The sequence below is a fragment of the Nilaparvata lugens genome, chromosome 7 (genome assembly GCF_014356525.2).
Source record: "Nilaparvata lugens isolate BPH chromosome 7, ASM1435652v1, whole genome shotgun sequence".
Classification (NCBI taxonomy): domain Eukaryota; kingdom Metazoa; phylum Arthropoda; class Insecta; order Hemiptera; family Delphacidae; genus Nilaparvata; species Nilaparvata lugens.
The window spans coordinates 38,555,825-38,576,732 of NC_052510.1; the positions used below are offsets into that span (position 1 = coordinate 38,555,825).

General features: G+C 32.6%; 1 protein-coding gene across 1 annotated transcript in view; it reads left to right on the plus strand.

Moving 5' to 3' along the window:
- Positions 1-11,314, plus strand: part of LOC111046415 (muscarinic acetylcholine receptor DM1) — a 147,481-nt gene extending 136,167 nt beyond the window's left edge. Inside the window, exon 6 of the mRNA XM_039431927.1 lies at positions 2,846-11,314. Coding sequence (XP_039287861.1) covers positions 2,846-3,421 — 576 coding nt within the window. The 3' untranslated portion in view covers positions 3,422-11,314. The remainder of the gene's footprint in view (positions 1-2,845) is intronic.
- The last annotated feature ends 9,594 nt before the right edge of the window (positions 11,315-20,908 follow it).

Consider the following 20,908-nt stretch of genomic DNA (forward strand, 5'->3'; position numbering starts at 1 on the left):
GCGTCGCAATTCGAAGTAGTCGAAGGAGTAGGAGTAGACTCTGGTCACGAGCTGTACTCACTCTCTCACCGCATGCTGCTTCCTTCACTAGTTCTCGACCGACCATCTGTACTAGACTGTTCTTCTGTGCTACTTGGCAAGCCACCCTCGGCAGCCGAGTGGGAGGGGGTAAGGGTGCGCGGCATAGTTGAGCAGTAGCTCAGTGCCTGTCTCGCTCGTAGAACAACGAGATTTTGTGATGAGATTACCGAGCGTCATCAAAACTAGCTCTAAAATCAATTTCCCCTCACTAGTTACGATATACATTGTGACAATAGACTGCCTTGATCAGTGTCATTTCATATTCTACGCTATTCAAAATCAACTTATTAACAGATTCCAAAAACGGAAAAGTATTTCATTTTGAATAGTAACTCCAGTATTAGCCTATTGGCTCATTGTTATAGCCTATTGTTATATTGTTATTATACATTCCACCAACAAAAAGGATATGTGCCTTGAATGAATTGTTGCTTTTGCTTATCATTAAGTGACTCAATACAAGACGATTTAATGAAAGAAAAAAAAATTCAGATTTTTCTAGAATGTAATATTTGATGCAGAAAAAGCAATATATTCGATTGGAGTCTCAAATAATGAAATCTGAAAACAAGCAGCTTAAAAGAAGAGAATAGCCTCCTCATTTGAGTAGACGATAGATATAATCTCCATATTAATCAAATCATTCTCTTGCTGAATATCAGATCAGAATTAAATTATCACCAAATTTTGTGGATTCTACCTGGAAAATTATAATGTAAGGCTGCTTCCTGCCTTCTTCATTCTAGAATTCAATTATTCGCCTATCACGAATGCTTTAGCATTTAAAAATCGGATTCGAAGAAGAAAGAATTCCATTTTTCAGTGAATTGTCAGTAACAGAGGATCCTCTCTCGGAAACAATAAAACGCATGATCTAATCACAGATCGCCTTCAATTCGATATTCTCCTCATCCAATATCTAACCCGCTGCAAGTCGGAACGTATTCTATTTTCGATTCGGTCGGACTCTCTTTCCGACATTTCCAATGATAATTGACATGCTAATCTAATCAGTGGTGGCCATAAAACCTCGACACACGCACTCACAAACACACACGGCAGCTTGCAGTTAACTCTGATTTTTGGACAGTGCAAAAGGTTTGATTTATTTCATTGAATAAGCTTCTGTTGAATACTATTCCGAATGGACAATTCAAATCTCTGATATTAATGCCATGCATTAGTCATGATTCATTGTGTGAGTCTATTCATGAATAAAGATATTTATTCTCAATATTTGATTATGATGTTCGCATAACTGCACTTGATTTTTAAATATATACAGCTTCAGTGTAATCTCTGATATTAATGCCATGCATTAGTCATGATTCATTGTGTGAGTCTATTCATGAATAAAGATATTTATTCTCAATATTTGATTATGATGTTCGCATAACTGCACTTGATTTTTAAATATAAACAGCTTCAGTGTAATCGTAATAGTAGATCAATCCCACAGTACCAGTCTCAAATTAATGTGTGTTTTATCACGAACAAAAAACTCAGTAGGCCTATCTGAGACATCATGGAACAAAACAGGAGAGAATGAATATGGAAGAAGCTTACTGGTTATTCAAAGTATTTCCTTCCACCTGAGAAACTTCAACAACACTGGAGAGACTTGTGTATGCTATAGTCCAATAAATCCCAGTGAATTTAGCAGGCTGCATATGATTTACTAGAAGTTTCCAAGTCTTCCTTCAGAACTCGAGCTGAGCAGCCAGGATTTGAAGTTCTCTTTCTAATTCCCAGCTTCATATCTAAGAACAATAGCCTACAGAGACTGTATATAGGCAGGTCTACATAATGCGTAGCGTGAAGAGTAGCTTGTTGCATTAGAGCGGATTTAAATTGACAATGCTTCCGTGCTGAATTGATGAATTTTGATGAGGCAAGATTATAACTAAGTTGATAGTTGATGGCTGTGAGGATGACGTAGAATTGCGATTCTGATGTTCTAATGACGACTATTGTTAACTTGTACATTTGGCTGTTTGTGAAGACCACTTCATTCAGAAATAACATAATATTCACTGCAACTCGTGTTCTTCATATTATATTATGTTTTATGTTTGCTGGTATAAAAATAAACCTTTCATAAAAATTCACTGGTATGTTAGGAAGGTTGTAAGTTCTCACTTTTTCGTGATGATATTCGATATTATAACCAATTTCAATGTACTTTCCAAAAAAAACATAATACACGAATATGATAGTCTATACAATATACACCATAATTGAGTCGATTCAGTGTGAGAATCACTTAGGCTAACAAAATAAAATACTAATAAAGATCATACCTGTTCGGAATCCGGAACGGCAGTTTTGCAAAACAATTTTACTATTTTCTGCACATTTTTAAGTAAATCTCACTTCAACAAATCTTCACTATCTATTCATATAAAAGCGAAATGGCACTGATCTATTCATCCAGCATGAACATAACTAAAAATTTCCTTAAACAAATACGTTTATATTTGACAGATAAGTTTAAATGGCTTTCTAGAGGTGCACTAAAAACGGATTTGACAAAATTCCCAAAGATACGCCCGAGATTTGCGATTTTTCAAGTTTTCCCAGTTTTCACAAGAGTTCATAAGCAAAATATTTATGTTCAAATTTGGTACATAGGCTTAGCTAAGGTGTGGAAGTGTGTACAGTATTAAATACAAATTTTGTGTTGTAGTATTGTATTTGAAAAATTTTAACTGTAAATAAACAAAATTGTGTAAATGAATGAGAATGGCATTTGGTGTGTTTGTAGGTGTACACGATAGTGATCCGACTACCGCACGATCCAGACACGACGGACCAGCAACCGTCAATCAAAATGATAACAGAGGAGAACAGAGGTGGAGGAGCACGTCGCGACGAATTCAATCTAAGTCTCCACCCGGCGGGTAACCGGCGTCCCTCGCACATTCCCGACGTTCGAATTCCACTCAACGCCAAAATAATACCGAAACAGTTGGCGGGTGGCACCAAAACACTGCTGACAGGTGCCGGTGGTAAACATCCCGCTAAAAAGAAGAAGAAAACACAAGAGAAAAAAGCTGATAAGAAAGCAGCGAAAACGTTGTCAGCGATTTTGTTGACGTTCATCATCACGTGGACACCTTACAATATCCTCGTGCTGCTCAAACCTCTGACAGCTTGCACGGACTGCATTCCTCCCGGACTGTGGGACTTTTTCTACTACCTCTGCTACATCAACTCGACCATCAACCCCGTGTGTTACGCACTGTGCAATGCATCCTTCAGGCGCACCTACGTCAGGATTCTCACATGTAAATGGCACAACCGCAATCGCACTGCTATGAACCGCGGATTCTACAACTGAGAACGACTTCCCTTCACCAGGACTGAAAACTTCAACTTTGACTGAGTCACGTCCATCTGTTTCGCACTGCTGGTAATTCGACATTTCCTATATTCGGATCCCTCGACTCGTTGATCAGCCTCAACTTCATTTCTACTACTTTGTTCTCAAAAATCATAGCGGCAATTTCAGAAAAAAATCACAAACATTTCAGCCACCCATTTCGCACAGGTATTAAGACTTGTTTTATTTCCAATACCTTGATTCATCAATCTCCATTAAGGTATTGCTATTCCTTTATTGGAATTTTGAATGCATCAGCTAAATGTTATTTGAGAAGTATATTGACAAGTGAATTTTATTTGAGTGTATATTGACAAGTATGAGAGACTATTTGCATAGTTGATATTATATGTAATCAATTCAATCGTCAAGTATTTTACATAACATTTATCTCATCAGTGATAAAATATATTACGTTTTTTTCAATCACTTGATAATAGCTTCATTGCGGAAGCATGTTGTGAGTAAACAAGTTTAAAAAAGGGTACCTAGGTTTTTATTTTATTTCTATAATAAGTTTGTTATAAATTAAAAGGGGGCCCAAATCACGAATTTTCATTTGCAAGAATTGACAAGAAATATGGCTTCAATATACTTCACGGAAGTTTTTACAAATCAATCTGTGAATTACAATTATTATTGCTTACACTAACAAAAAATTGATCGAAGGAATTTCTTGTGGTTTCGCATTGATTAATTAACGTCAATAGGTAGGGCAATTTCATTCCGAGAAATTATTTCGCAAGTAGAACAGTTTCAACTTCAATTATTGTAAGGACGATCTTTCTTTGATCATACTTTGTTGAATTCGACATGAATTAGAACAGTAGCCTACGATAAACCCGCTTCAACATAGACCAATTCCATTTTTTCAATTTTCCATTTTAAAATCAACTCCTATAATTGTCCAAAATGTGCTTACTATTGCATCATTATTCAAGTATCATACAAAATTGTGCCAAAAATTGATTTCGCATTATGTGTTCACATAATATTATTTTTACTAATTTTTACTATAATAATCACCTTTTAATTTCCTCAAATGAAATAAACAACTAATCATTCATGACCATTATTAAGGAAAATATGTATTTCATATAATTGTAAGTAAAATAGATCAATTGGAGTCAATAGTATATGTGGTACGGTGCTAATATCTATGGTAGGGTACAAATACTACAATTAAATATGGTCAGAATCTGTATGAAAAAGGAAAGTTATGTTTAGAAACTATTGTCAACCAGAACACGCAATTCGATGAATGTGAAAGTGATAATGAATGTGATGTGGTGGCGAGGAGGTGGGGAGGAATGATGATGTTGGCTGTTGGTTGACAATAGTTTTGTTACAATAATTTTAATTGAAATCTGAATTTTTCAATGAGTTTCAAAAGAGAGGTTTGTGTTAATGGGAATAGAGGAAGTATATGAATTCGAGTTATCATCTACTTTAACTGGTGAAGGACCTCATCAGAGAAAACCACTTGGAGAGAGATCCTGGGAAAGGGAAATGTAAGGCGAAATAGGGAATACATTGCGAGTTTTTGTGAGAAATTCAAACCAAATATACCGTGTGTACGGTACAGTACTTTTTTGTACTTATTGTGATGTTCATATGTAAATTTGAAGAAGTGATATTGGAGAGGGTTGATTGTAATAAATAAAATTAATGTATGTAAAGTGATTTTTAACAATTTGATGATTGATGTAACTCATAAAGCAGGAATTCGTAGAATTTTGATTATTTCTGAAGATTGCAGTTTCATAAAAGAGGAAGTTACCAATTATTTGTTGATAGTCATTTTGAATGAAAACATCAATTCGTTAAAAAATGAAGCATCACATTTCTGTGATTGAAGTATCACCATCATGTGATTGTTGGTTTGTATCTCCTTATTTAGGTATTCTTTATTTAACAAAAAATTGAAATTCAGTATTGAGTGTAAAAAAGTAAGGGAAAAAATGAAACTAGTCCTTATGAGTCATCTTATCAAATCTATGTGTGTATAGCTTAATGTAACTACTCGAGTGTTCCCCTTGCAATACTGCTCTTGGATTTTGGATAAGACACCATTGGGTCCTGCTAGGAGTGTTCTCTTCTGTGATTTTACAAGAAAACAAATCAGAGTTTGAGGTTGAGCCAGAACAGTTGAATAACTATTGAAGAACAGGGATTCAATCGCCAGTATGAAAATGAATTGGCAATTGAGTATTAGGCTATACTGAATGAAATTCAAGTGAGAACTTTTCCGATTACTCTGATAAATAATTTCAACAGTAGAGCATCAGTAATTGAGATTGGCAGGACCAGGGATTGAATTAAAATTAGAATTTCCTTATCATGTTGTTGTTAATAGTCTCAGCAAAGTCTTCCAATAAAGTAGGAGTTATCTATCTTTTGAGTTTATACTATACATTACGATACCATGCATTTCTTTGCTTTCCCATGAAAATTATGAGATTTGCAAGAGTTTGGAAAAAATTATCGGAAATGGTGCTAGCTGACCTCCACCTGAGTGAATCTTTTTCTAGACCCCAAATCCAATCCTCTTCATGTGCCAAATAGCTACAGTAATAGCTTCTCAGGTTGATCTTTGAATTAAGCTGAATCTCTTGATCATGAACTCTTCCAATGTTGAGAGTTGATTATTTGCAAAAATGTAACAACTGCGGCAAAATGGAAGACTACAAAACTGCTGATTGTTTGTTGATCATAGGCCTAGCTAATATAGGATATTAATAAGATATAAGAGAGTAGATATAAGATTATAAAAAGCACAAATCAGTCTGTATTTATGAAAAGTATTATAACATAAAATTTAATCTTCTACTGGTAGTGCTGGGTTTGCGCTCAAAATATGTGACAATATTGTGTGATTAATCAGTACACCATACATTTCTCGATTTTTTGTGTCGTGGATGATTTTGGAAAATGTTCAGGAAACCCATGAGTGTAAAATCATGTTTTATCCATTGCTTGAATAATTTCAACATGGATAGTGTCGTGCGTTTTTTACGATCGAGTTTTTACTGCTCATTGTTTCTCAACTGTGTTTGTTCAACGCAGTTGATGTTAGAGGTTAGATGAACCAAAGCTTTCAATGTATAGATCATCACAGGGATAAAGGGTCACGATTAAAATCCATCCCTATTTGTTTTTTTTTCTATAGAGAATTATTCGATACTGTACCTTGATTTCTCCAATTAGGGGATTCTGCTTCGTCAATTAAGAGATTCTTCTTACTCTAGCCTATGAAATTGATGTTTAAAATTCTAATCTTTTACAGGATATCCACAGTGTACCAAGTTTTCTCCAATAGAACAAAATCATTGTTCTATCTCGAGTGAATAATTCAATTTTAATGTTAACAGGAAAACTAAAAATATTATTTATACAATCTTTTATTTTTTACAGTGTTGAATATGACTTGCGTTTATATGAATCTGAAGCAAAAAGTATGTTTAAATTCGAAACAATTTTGTATATAAAGTCCATGGGACCAAGAGTGATGGAAGTTATATATGTATTGCAATGAGCAAAATGTTTAATCCAATCTGTATGCAGATTTTAGAATCGATATGTGTCTAACCCCTTTCCTAACTAATGGAAAATCATCAAACATTTGTATAATTAATGTTAGATTAGTTGTAATTTTGTCAGTTGACTCTGTATAAATGTTGTAGGGAGTAAGATACCAGGGTCGAGAAATATCGTATAAGTTTTGTACAAAACAATTGTTCTAATCCATAACGTACTGAATGTGTAGGAATTTTTCTGTACTTTAAACGTGTATTAACTATTTCAAACTCAGATTAATTTTATAATCTGAGCATCGATATTAGGATAAATGTTTGTGATGTATATTTATGTGTTTAATGTATTTTTTCAGTGATTACTATCATTGGAATGTATTATTACTAACATTTATATGTATTACAATGATTGAAACCCGATTAAATGATGAGTGTTCAATAAATTTTGTACGTGTGGCCCCAAAAAGATATGAAATGTATTTATTTTCTATAGTAGCACTGAACGTGTCTTATTAAAAATTAAGTATTAAATTTCTATATGTTTATAAATGTAGCTTATTAGCTAGAGCTATATAAAATGCTTTTGGTGAGGTAGAGTAGTTTGTCAAAGTTACAAGAAAAAATTAAATGATGTGTGTTTGAAATGGATGAGCCTCCTCCCTCCTATACTGGATCTACTGTACTGCTTTTCAACATTGGATTCAGCGAAACAATAACAAATTATTGTGTTTACGGAAATTTTTATTAATGCAGTATTGGATGTCAATATTAGGCTTCTATTCAGATTCGCAGAAATGTATCTAGATAAGAGGCAACAGTACTTTCCAGATTACATTCTGTTTGTTTGAAATAGCGAAAATGGAATTATAAATATATTGTGATTTTCATTCCTAAAATCACATTACGAACAAAAATCGATATAACTCATCTTATATTAAGGGTGAAATCACAAGGTACATGTTAAGGGAATTTTATGTAATAAGTTTTTGTTAGGAAAGCCTACTAGATAAAAATAATTCAGGTAATAGTTTGAACCTTGCAAAATAAAAAATCAATTGATTATTCTTATCATGTAGGGAAGTGTAACTGTCAAATCAGAAATCAGTTTTATTGATGACCAGCAGTTAACCCGTGCTTTGCACCAGGGAAATTGCAATCTCCTTATGCCCAGGAAACATAAAATATATAATAATTATTTATTATTTGGTTAAAATTACGTGGATAGGCCTAATCTTCATCAGAGTTGAAAATTCTCTGCAAAATAAATGTTTCATTGGTCTTGAAACCGTGACCTTTCTATCATATTAGGACTAAATTCATATATTTATGAGTCCTATTTAACAATAATCAAGCTACCGTATCACTTGCATAATGTTCTGTTTGGTTGGGCTTTCATCGGCTGTTTTAGTTCTTAAATCAAAATTATTAGAATGAAATTAAAAGAATGCCTGTATCCAACCTTGGTAAATTCAGAATCTTGATGTAAAATTGCAAGTTAATTAGTTTATAAGTGATTGAGAAGTGGAGTGAAGATAAAGTAGGTCTATCTCTACATAGAAAGTGAGCTACAAAGGAAGTGAGTTGTCTCATTCTCCAACAGATAGCAATACTGTATTCTCGACAGAATTAGCCTTCTACTATTGAAAATCAGAAAACTTATAAGAAAAGCATTAAGTATTATATTTTGACAATTTATCAGTCGATTATTTTTATCCAGTTTCAGAGGTTGAATCTTTTTTAAAATTTTCAAGCTGATTCAAGGATGGAGTTCGAAGGTTTTTAATATCATATTGAATTATTGATCGAATGCTAAAAAATTTTTATAATAATTTGCTAAATAATTTGTAAATTTTTATTTCAATACCTTTAATGTGAAATTTATGTATACTGTACGGTGATGAGAGTTTTTGGAAATATAAAATGGTAATTTTGGCAAACTACAAATATGTGATATGATTGATATTCAAATGAATTTTGAGAATAATTAAATTCAATTATTATGAATCAAAGAAAAATGTGCTCTGTCGATAATTGAAGTGATGAATTATTTCTCACTATAATATTATTCACTCAATTACAAATATAAAATGAACTCTAATAGGTACTTCAACTCAACATGTTTTAATGAATTATTAATTTATTCATCCGTCAATGGCATGAAGACAAAATCTTAGAATTATTGGGAAAGAAAAAATAGCCCTTACTATACCATTCCCGTTTCCCGAATTTTGTTTAAAAAATAATAATTTAGTTCAAGATTTCTTCAACATTTTTGAACAACTTTTTCATCGATATTTTTGATCCCGAAATAATTACGAGAAATTTTGAATTCAGAATGTTCAAATAAGAATGTTAATCATCTATTTTTGATTTATCACTCCAGTCTCCCTGGTTATTATGGTTTCACGAGAAATTCTTTATCCTATCACTAAGGATAATCTTTTTGAAGGTAATCTTTTCAAAGGTAATCTTTTAAAGGTAATCAAGTTCCATTAGGCCTATACTTTTCCTCTCTCCTCTACCAGGTTAACTTACCCTCGTTATTCATTACTTCAATCATTTCTGGCTGAAATTATTACAGTACCATACTGAATCTATTTTGAACAAAATTCATAGCAACTGAGAAGCAATAATGCACGTTACAACGAATTATGAAAATATACAATAATTCAAAGAAACTATATTTGGTAACAATAATAGTTTGCTCTTTCAATTTGACAATTAATGAACTGTAGATAATGTATGGGAAGGAATCCCATGTTTCTTTTCCTTTTGATGTATGGATCACAAGAAATTCATTGAATTGTATGTTTTACCTAAGGAATTTGAATTTATATTATGATCTATATTATTTCTTTTCAACACCAAATGGACTTGTTGTTATGGAGAATAATAATTGCTGAAAGTCTTTGAATATCAATTTATCACAATAGAATAGATCGTTGATACATCTATCACAATAGATGATCGTCATAGGATAGGAAACCAAATTTTATTATTTTTGGGCAAGATTTGTATAATTTTCTACTATTGTAATATTGTTAAATCAATGCATCCACTGTTTGACTCATTACTGAAATAATTGGCAAAATAGATTATCTTATTTCAAATTTTAATTCCATTGCAGCAAATGCTTAATCAAAAGCTTGAAATCGAAAGTATTGTGTGTATCAGTTTTTATTGTCTCACACATTCATTGTCAAGAATTTGAACATATATTCCGATTAGAGGAAATTCAATATTTTAAGTATCAGTTGAATTGTTTGTTCTTATTACAAACAGATATTCATCACGTGTGTAAGTAGGCAATACCAATAATTACTGAATGTTTCAATTCTGACAATCTAATATATGTACTATATATGTGTTTAATTGTACAAGTGTCTGAATATATGTCCACTTTTTCGCCTATTTATAGATACATAATAGACTTTGTAATTTCATTCTGTATAAAATAAAGAAAGAAGAGGCCAACTCCTTTATAACGAATATTCAATATGTTCATTTACAAGGGTCAGCTATGTTCCACTCGTTGATTAAATGAACCGTTTAAACTGAAAAGACGATTAAAGTCTGAACTAAAGAAGATGGAAATTAAAATGTATGTTAATGAGACAAACAATAACAGCCTCCAAGCGATAATTACATAGAATCATTCAGTATTCAGTTATCTTTCATCAATCATTGTTTAATTAAAACAAAGACATTTTATTTTACTACCTATATGAATTTTCCCATTTCTTTTATTTTCTCCATTTCTGCTTTCCTTCGAAATGTCACAGAGATATCAGAAAACTTCCAGCTGCTTCTGTGAATAGTTGACACAAATACTTGTTTATGATAATTTCCTTTGTGAATTGAGAAGTGCACATGAATCTTAAGAAGTTTCTTACCTGTTGAGGACGCTCTAACAAAATCATTCATAATAGATTTTTCGTGAATTTTCTTTGCATCAAACACAATTTTCTTCATATCCATCAATGTTAAACCGATATTCTCTCAACTCAAGCAGAGCTAAACTATTTAAAGAACTGATTAAAATGTTTTATTTAAGTTTAAAATCGAATAACATTAAAAAAATAATAATTCATAAAATCATATTTGTACAACTTATACGTTTTATGATAAACTATTATATAAATGTGTAAAAATATACATAAAAAGACTATGTGAATAAATCATTACAAAATGTATAAATTGTTGTTGAGTTTTATACAATAAAAAATTATTAAAACAAGAGATTGAAATAGAAATGATGTGATTGGTAATTTCCACATTATTCATACGGGTAATTTAATTGTGACTGAACTAATAAAATTAAAAAAAAAATCAAATTAATCTTCTACTTTATTGACTTATTCTCATGAAGTCATGATAAAATACGTTCGATTTCTCGTAATTCCTTCTCATAAAAAAACGAATTCTTATTATTGATTGTGGAGCTGTCTTCATTATACGTTACTAACTTTACTAACTGCAATGGTAAGAGTGATATTGGGGTAACCTTATGGTGATAAGAGAGTCAATGAGTGTCGTACTACCTCTCCCGATCACAGAGGATAAAATTTATTCCAATTATTTAAGAAATTAGAATTTATCATATATTATATGATTTCCAGGAGCTAATACTAGCTCTCAACAGACCATATACTTTTCAAGTATGGAATAATAAGATTAATTATACCTCTAATAATATTGTGGCAAATTAACGATGATTAAAATCAGTACCAGAATTATATAAGCTTGAAAGTGCATGGCTGGTTGAAAATGGTATTCCAATCCTATGAATGGAACTCTATCTTATGCCTGTCAATTGAAAAATCGTCGATTTCACAAAAAAATATATAAATATTCGATGGGATCGAATTGAGCCAGGGATCCAGAACCTTGCTAATGGAAACGTACAGCAGGCGAACGTAGACCTACACAGTAGCAGGCAGACGTATGCAGACAGACAGCAACAAATTTTGTACACAAAGGTATTTTTAACATCATCAAGAAGAAAGAAACGACATCATTAATTAAAAAATGTATTGGATGTACAGTAATCATGTATTCAATTTCTTATAAAGAAAATAGATTAAGAAATCCTGCTCATCGAGAAATACCAAAAACACAGTTTTTCTCCAAGTTATCTATTGATTAATGTTTTGTCCTCCATACCAACGTTCAAGCTCCACAGTTCCGACAAACAATATTTTAAATGAAGTTCTATTATGAACTGCAATATTGAAGGTATAAACATTCAATAACTTCAATAGATATTTAAAATCTTGAATAAATAATCTCATTCATACAATCATATTTCATCCTAACTACAATCCTGGTGATAGATAGAATCTATGATTTTGCTAATGAAATTTCATGTGGAGCTCCATTAGCCTCTCAGGCACGAGGCAGATGCCCAATTAGAAAAGCATCAATTATTGGCAAAGAGTCTTTCAATTATTATACAAATCTATCAACAATGAATCAAAATAACTGAATAGGTACTTGATTCAGGCAATCACGCACCCACCCTAAATATCCCAAATTTTAACATTTTAGTCTTCCTACCCAATAAATAAGGTATCCTCCAAAAAGCAGGACTTTTAGTCGCTATTTGCAACTGCTGAGGGACCCCCGCCCCTTCAATCCAAGATTGTTTTTTTTAAACCCCCCTCCCCACTCAACCATGACAAGGACGCAGTCTGCTGCTGGATGACACTTCCTAATTTATTATGAAAATAGCAATACTTGGCTCATGAAAAGACAAACTTTTTCTACTTCTCAAAAAAAAAAAACAAGAGACCACTGTATTAAGGCGTCTGTTTGCTCAAGCCTGCATACAGACGTTTGATTTCTTCTTCGTCAGTCTGCATAAATCTGCCGACTGCTGTGTGCTTTCGTCTTTATATTTACACACGTTTCACCTCGAGGCCTCAGTTCTGTGTTCACATTAGGCTATTTATTGAAAATATTCATTACGTCTCTCATCCTGTTAACACTAAAAGATGTAGGGGAGATGTTATGTGTAGTTTCCTGATTCATTCCTATCAGAGTTTTACAAACGCAAATATCACATGCGAGTCCACAAATTGATAATTGATCGCGTCGGTTTGAATACGGCCCGGAAACGAAATCCAACGTCTCTCAAAGTCTGGAAGCGTGGAATAATTTTTGCTTCCGATAAAAGCTGACTGAACCTACATTGGAGAGGTAGAAATACAGGGATTGCTGACGCCAGTGGGCAAAACGTAGCGTCTGCAGCGTAAATCAAACATTGCATTCAAAAACGTCGCTGGAATTTTGATTCGCCGCTTCCGGCTGTGAAATGTGGACTGTGCAGTGCAGGAGAATGAAACTGGACGATTTTTGAAACGCTATCCACTGGCTGCTAGCCAACAAATAACGAGTTGGTCGTCCCAACTTATTATTTACTTTCTTTCACCGTTTTCTTTTGTGTCTAATGCAAGAAACGCTCTTCATCCACATTGATTTCAAGTTACTCAAAAAGATTCCTAAGTTTAGGCTCGAATTATGTGTTTATGATGTTCCATTACATTTATTTAGCCTCTATTGATATGATTTAATAATTATTATGAAGATGATGTTGAACATTTTAGAAACAAATAATTCGAACTTTAATAACTTTTCTATAATTATTTGGTAGGACCTGAATTTTTTCCGATATTGTAAGATCCGCTTTTACGCTTTGTTGATTTTTACTGCAGCTTTAGGGTAAGTTATCGGGTCACTTTTAATAGACTTTTGAATAATTATGTAATTTTAGCATTAGAAAGATCAATATTTGTTTACAAATAAATTCATGCACCGGTCGATTCATGCAACGGTCAAGAGTTCGTCTGGCTATCTTTTCCTTAGACCCTTTTTCTCTTCATATCTCTCTCTTTTCCTTTGGCCCTTACTCTCTCTGTATCTCTCTTTCACAAACACACACTCTTTCTCTTTTATTCTCTCTAAGACTGGACTTTTCCAAACATACAAACGCATAAACCTCACCGACTCACGAAGATCCAAATCAATGAGTAAAACATCAACATAAACTATAAATAGTGCTGCTATTTTTCCCCTTAATACATATCAGTATATTGGCCTACCTTCTCTTTTGTAATATGCCAGCAGTAGGCCTGTAGTTATCAAATACTAAGTTGAGTTATAGAGTTTGATACTTAACTTTTTAGCGAATATATATTATTCGTATAAGATTGAGGTATGTCACTCTCGCAAACCATAGCAGAAGCTATTGCATTTTCCAACTGCCACGTTACTTACTTACTTACTCCTCAGCTCTACAGGTCGCTACAACCCTTGGCCTCCCTCACAAAGCCTCTCCATCTCTCTCGATCGACTGCCTGCCTTTTCCAGTTTCGAACACCAAGCGTTCTCAAATCATGCTCATAGATCATCTGTCCATCTATTCCTTGGCCTTCCTTTTCTTCTTCCATTGTATATTCTTTCTCTCCATATACATTTGGCAATCCTTTCATCACCCATTCTCAGCAACTGTCACGTTAGGCAATAATTATAATTCGCAGGCAGGGTCAGACAACTGTTAACATAATCATTGAGAAGAGTTATCCAATTATATTAAGCGAGCAATTTCTGTATTATTTCTATATATCTGGTTATTTTTATATTTGGTTATGCTTATATCTGGTTATTTTTATATCTGGTTATTTATGTTTAACGGATCTCGAAAACGGCTCTAACGATTTTCATGAAATTTGGAACATAGTAGGTTTATGATATACAGATTCGATAGCTCTAGGTCTCATCCTTGGGAAAACTCGCTGAATGACATGTAAAGGATAATTCATCCTTGGCTGAAACAGCTGTGGATAGTAAAAAAGTGAGTTGTGAAGAATCAAAATATCGCATCCCCGAAATTCATAAGATGACGTATAGCCAGCTGTGAAATATAAGCACGATTATTTTAGAGAATTGTGTTCCGTTTATTAATAAATAAAAATAACGAGCGAAGCTCGGTGCCCCGATATTTAGAGTAAAATGAAAAGGCTAACAGAACGGGTAAGTTGTAATGTAAATCGATTGCCAGCTGTGCAATGATGAAATTATTTGGAGTCATCGATATCTAGGCTGAAATCTAGGCCTACGTATCGGTGTGACCGGACCGTTTTGTTTTCTTACCCAAGTGATGTATGATGCTCTACCACCCTTTTTGGAATCATTCAATTCAATGGTTTTTAATTGAAAAAGAATGAAAAATTCTTTTTACTTTGTCAATGAATCATTGAATCAAAGTGTCAAGATCACTCATCATCGTTAACCTTATCCGTGACCCTATTTTTTTCTGACGTTAGTCGTGACCCTGAGTCTCAGGGACCCACTTCTTTAATATTGAATATTTATTTTAAGATTTATTGTTATTCTATGATTCTAATATGTCCAAGGGTTATTAATGAACGCATTGAGCACTTATGTGAAGCATAAATCGATCTTTATTATAATTATAAAAATAAATTTGTGAAACCTTGCATTTTTAGGGTAGTGGAAAGTAACGTTTGGTTATTATTTTATATAATGTGAACAAAAAAATATAGTGATATTAAACTATGATGGATCTTATATGTAACACTACTAGAAAGATAGTGAATAAATTGGAGAGTCATAGTTCACTCTTAGGGTAGTTTTTACCCTACCCTCAATTTTATGTTGCACAATCTTTGCAAGACTTATGAAATTATAGTGATAATACTATTATAAATCCTAAAACCTACTTGAAACACTACTAGAAACATTAAAAATATATAAGGTCTCATAAAGTTCGCTTTTAGGGGAGGTTTAGTATTCCTGGGATCACCTGAAGTTCATTGGTTTCTCTATCATCCCACTCAGGGTCAGTATTCTTATTTTGAACTATGAATTTATTCTTAGCATCAGCACTAATGTCATTGAAATAGAGATCTAGAAGTCATTACATTCTTCGAAGTCTCTGTTCAAAATAAACATTGTAACGTTATTTTTTTCAGTAACGTGTTGCCCTGCTTGGCTGCAGTCGGTAGAGCAAGATTTGAAAGATATTTAACCTTTTTTGTGGTTCCTAGAATAGTAATAATACCAATTTCTTACTGGCTCTCCCAGGAGCTCCCGCAGTTCTCTGCTTTTGCTGGTTACTGACGTCGGCCGCTCCAACAGTTCACAATTTCTGTGACTGATTTGTTGAATTCCGCCAATACAGATGCAATAGATGTAGACAGATATAAGGGCTCTGATTATCGTGCGAGACGATGCGACACCGCCACCAATGCCACCCGCCACCATTCACCAAAGTGGTCAGCAATGAAAAATGTTACCGAGTGGAATCAAAGGCATATCAGAATACCTTATAAATTCTATGAATTTATGTGCTGCAACTTACTACTATGACCTTGAGATTCTTCAAATCATATTTGTTGATACTGGATAATTTATATAAATCTCGGGAACGTATTATTTCCAAAGATTTGATAATCAATGCTGTATATCGCTGTCTTATCCAACTCATTCGGTGAAGAATATAGTCGGATGGTAATCTTTATAATATTTCAATACTGGTAACTAAATAGATTATAGCGAGATTGGTCATGCATGGAGATGGGGAAATACATAAAGGGTACACCATTCAAATAATGACACAAATATATTACACAAAATATCAACGAATAAATGAATATATAGAGCAACAAGTATAAAAAATAAATAAAGAACAAATATATATACCGAAAAAATATCACAGATAGCTCACTTATTTGACTTTGCTTTTATCACGAAATATTACCATGTGCTTCTTAAAGCACTCATAAAAGCAATCATATGCATTTAAATTATGCAGCTTTAAATCATACTTGCTGTTGCTTGTCGAATAAAATCTTATATGCCTTCTTTCCAAATCAATATAAATAACTAATTATAAATTATAAATCTCAGAATATATTAATGTGTATTTCTCAGGGCTAAAGCTCGGCCTCTGGTGAAAATCAGATAAATCAATAATTTATCCAATGAACATGTGCTTCATTTACATCTTTATAATTTACTAATAAAAAGAATGATTAAATGAGCATATATATTGTCACGTTATTTTTTTTATAATTAAATAACGATTAGCCTCCTGCTTGGCATCAATCGGTAGAGCATATGAATATTTTAATAATTATAAAAATCTGGTCGTGGTTTTTACTAGGATATAGTCTCATAAAAATCTTTATAGGCCCAGATATGAGCTTCCACAATAATACTGATAATTTATTAAGAAATATATATATATATATATATATATATATATATATATATATATATATATATAAAGCTTATATCCTACAGTATTGAGGAATAAAAAAAATAAATCGTACACCATAAAAATTTGATACATATATTAACAAATATCTCAAAAAATAAATCAGAGCAAAAATATATAGAGCGACAGAAATATATAATATAACAAGAAACGAAATCAATAAAATATCACAGATTAATATTATTCTTTAAATTCTATAGCACGAAACGCTACCATGTGCTTTCATTTTTATGATCATATGCATTTATTTGCATGTAGCTTCGATATCAACTTGCTGATACTTGTCAACTAGGACAATTCTATTTAGAATCTAAATTTCTTAAGTCAGCATGATAAATTGACAAACTAGTAATCCATATATATATATATATATATATATATATATATATATATATATATATATAATATATATATATATATATATATATTAAATTCTATAGTTTCTAATAGATTTATTTGTAATAAATATATTTTTTATCTCAGGGTGTGGGATTCGGCACCTGACGGAATAGATAGATCAATTCATATAGTGAATCAGAGCTACATTAAATTATCGCAAATTACATCTTAGTCTTCTTTGATTGATGGATCATTTGATATATGGATTGATTCGTTACTATCTAATAAAATACCTTTTATGCTATATTTACTTGCGCAAGTATTTTTACCAAATTCTTAATTTATAAAAAACCCTTTCGACGAGCTAGCTTTGATTCTTATTCAATTTCGAAGCACTGAGGCCGCCCTATCACTATTTCAATATTTTTCACTCACGTGCCGGAATTTTCTATGAGCTGCTGGTGTCGATCCAAACTCCTGCTGGTCCTGGATTATTTGTAGCCGGAGTCGTCTCTTCCAAGGGGTTGAAAAATTATTTACAAATGACTTTTGCTTTACATTAGCATCACAAGGTCTTATGAGAAAATTTAGAAATTCAATTTAACTCTAAATTATTGAAAAGGTACAGTAAGGTATTGCGCTCTATAATTTTTGGTGACCTCTCATGGTGCTGGTTGGCAGGCAAGTGGGGAGTTCTCTCTTCTTTCATCCACAATTTTCATTTCCAATTTCTAAATTTACATGAAATTTAAATACTCTGTTCCTCCGCCATTCATGGCTCAAATAGACTGTACCAAACTATTAAACTATTACTTATGTTACATCTTTAATAATTTATTTGCCTTCGGGCCATATAAACTGGGCCAAAATATAAACTGTACAACAATATTTTATAAATTCTTATCATTTGTAGAAATATATACAAATATATTTGAATTGGCTCACTATTGCCGCCTATCAATTGCCACTATTTGATTGGTGCATGCAAATTATTACAGTATTCATGCACCTAGTAACCACCTACTTCCTTAATACATTTAATTATTTTTGTTGGGGTTTTTTAATATGCTTTTTACATGCAAAGTAATTTTTTACAGATTATAAGTTGTTTCGTATATTACAATAATTAGCCACATGGGACGTTTAGTTCCTCAAGTTGAATACTGTTTCGCCACAATAAGTTTCTGCCAAGGTGTTTGGTCAGATTCTACGTTGTGTGACTCAGTCGATCATTAGGTCACTGATCAGTAGATGTTTTATGCCTAACCTCAAATTTTCAATATTTTATATATATTATACAGTAGCAAAATTATTTCCATTCCTATTCGGCTGTTGTACAATTTGGCCAGGATGCCTGATATTATCAAATCTTTAATGTTATCATCTTTGGCGATATTAGCCTATTATTCCACTTAGACCTATAAATTTTTCAAATAGGAAATTTATTTATCCATCCAAATTTAAATACGTTACAATATTATAACATCAAAATTTGATAAATATTTTATCTGTGCATATTTAAGCATGTAAATCTGATATACGTTCGTAATAGAATTTCCCTTCACGTTTCAAGACTTGCGCAAGTTTGATATGAATTCCAATATTTGAATAACCTTTCATTGAGCTAGCTTTATGAATCTTGATTTATTCGAAGCACTGAGGGCGCCCTGATATTTCTTTTCAACTATAAAACTCACGTGTCAAATTTCACAAAGTAGGATTGCGATCTGAATTCTTCTGACGTCTTAGGTTTTCTGGTGGGCTGAAGTCGTCTTCTCCAAGGGAATAATAAAATATTCTATATGACTCACGCCATAATACGACCTCACTGAGTCATATGAAATTAATTATTGAATTTAAACTTAAACTTTTAGAATGTACAGTTAATAACAAAGGGATTTGTGCTCTATAAAATTGGTGGCTGTTCCCGGTGACCTCTGGCAAGCAAGTGGGCTCTGATCTCCCCTATTCTTTCTACGATCACACTTCCGTATTCCAAATTTGCATATTATAATATTCAACTACTATGCAATTACATAATCAAAATAGTCCGTGTCAATCTGCTAGGTTATTACATGAATATTACACATTATATTTTATAATTATTCAAATTGTATCTGTTACATGAACTGAGTAGTGTATAACTTACAAATTCTTATCATTTATATAATAAATAAAGTATATTTTTGAATTGACTTGCTTTTACCGCCAGTCAATTACTGCATTTTGATTGGCTTATTCCAAAATTACTATGTATCCATGCGCCGAATAGAATTTACACATTTCCTTAATATTTTTATTCATTTTACATATTTTGTACATGCTCATTCAACATAATAAATATTTATGTGTTCATTAAATTGTATTTTCCTTTTACATTAGCATACCATGTGGTTACCAAATCCTCTGGTCACATTTTAAGCGAATGCTATTTGTTTACAACAAAATTTGCCACAGGTGTCTGGCTAAATTTCAATTTATACGGCTTGACCGATTATTTAGGTTGCCGACCAGTAGTATCATAGAGCCTAACATCAAAAATTCATTATTTTATATAATTAAATAAATAGCAATAATATTCTTTCCTATTTGGTTGTTCGAATTGTAGCCAGGATACCCGTTATTATCTAATCTCTAACTTGTTGATATCACACCCGGCGATAACAAAGCAGCTGTTTGCTTGAGACCTATAAAATCTTTTCATTTGGTGATTTTGCCAGTTATTCAAAATATTCTGTTATAACATATTGACTCCTTGAATCCAATCACTATTCCATAAAAATGTGCATTTGAAAAAAGTTACGTTAGTCGTGACCCTTGGGTCCCTGGGACCCAGAAACGTCATTTCACGAAAACAACAAGTCACAGAGCACTATCACTTTACATCAAGTTCAAGTGTCTACTGACATGAATTGACGTGAGTTTCAATAGACAGTAAAGCAAACGGAAGCAAAAATTATAACTAAAACAGAAATTTCCCGGGTCCCTGGGACCCAGGGCTACGACTAGAAGGTAGGTAAATATTATAATAATTATAATACAATCATTTTTGACCAGTGCTTTTCTCAAACATTGTCAGGTCAAACCCGAGAGCCTCCGGTAATCTCACGAAAGTGGTCTGCTATATTTCAACATTATTTATTATTGCGACACATTTGTGGATGACAAAGCTTATTACTAAATTGTGATTATCCATGTGGTTTTTCATTGTAATCTACATGTACGTTGGGATAGAAACCGCTATAATAGCTCACACCAGTAAATCTAATTACA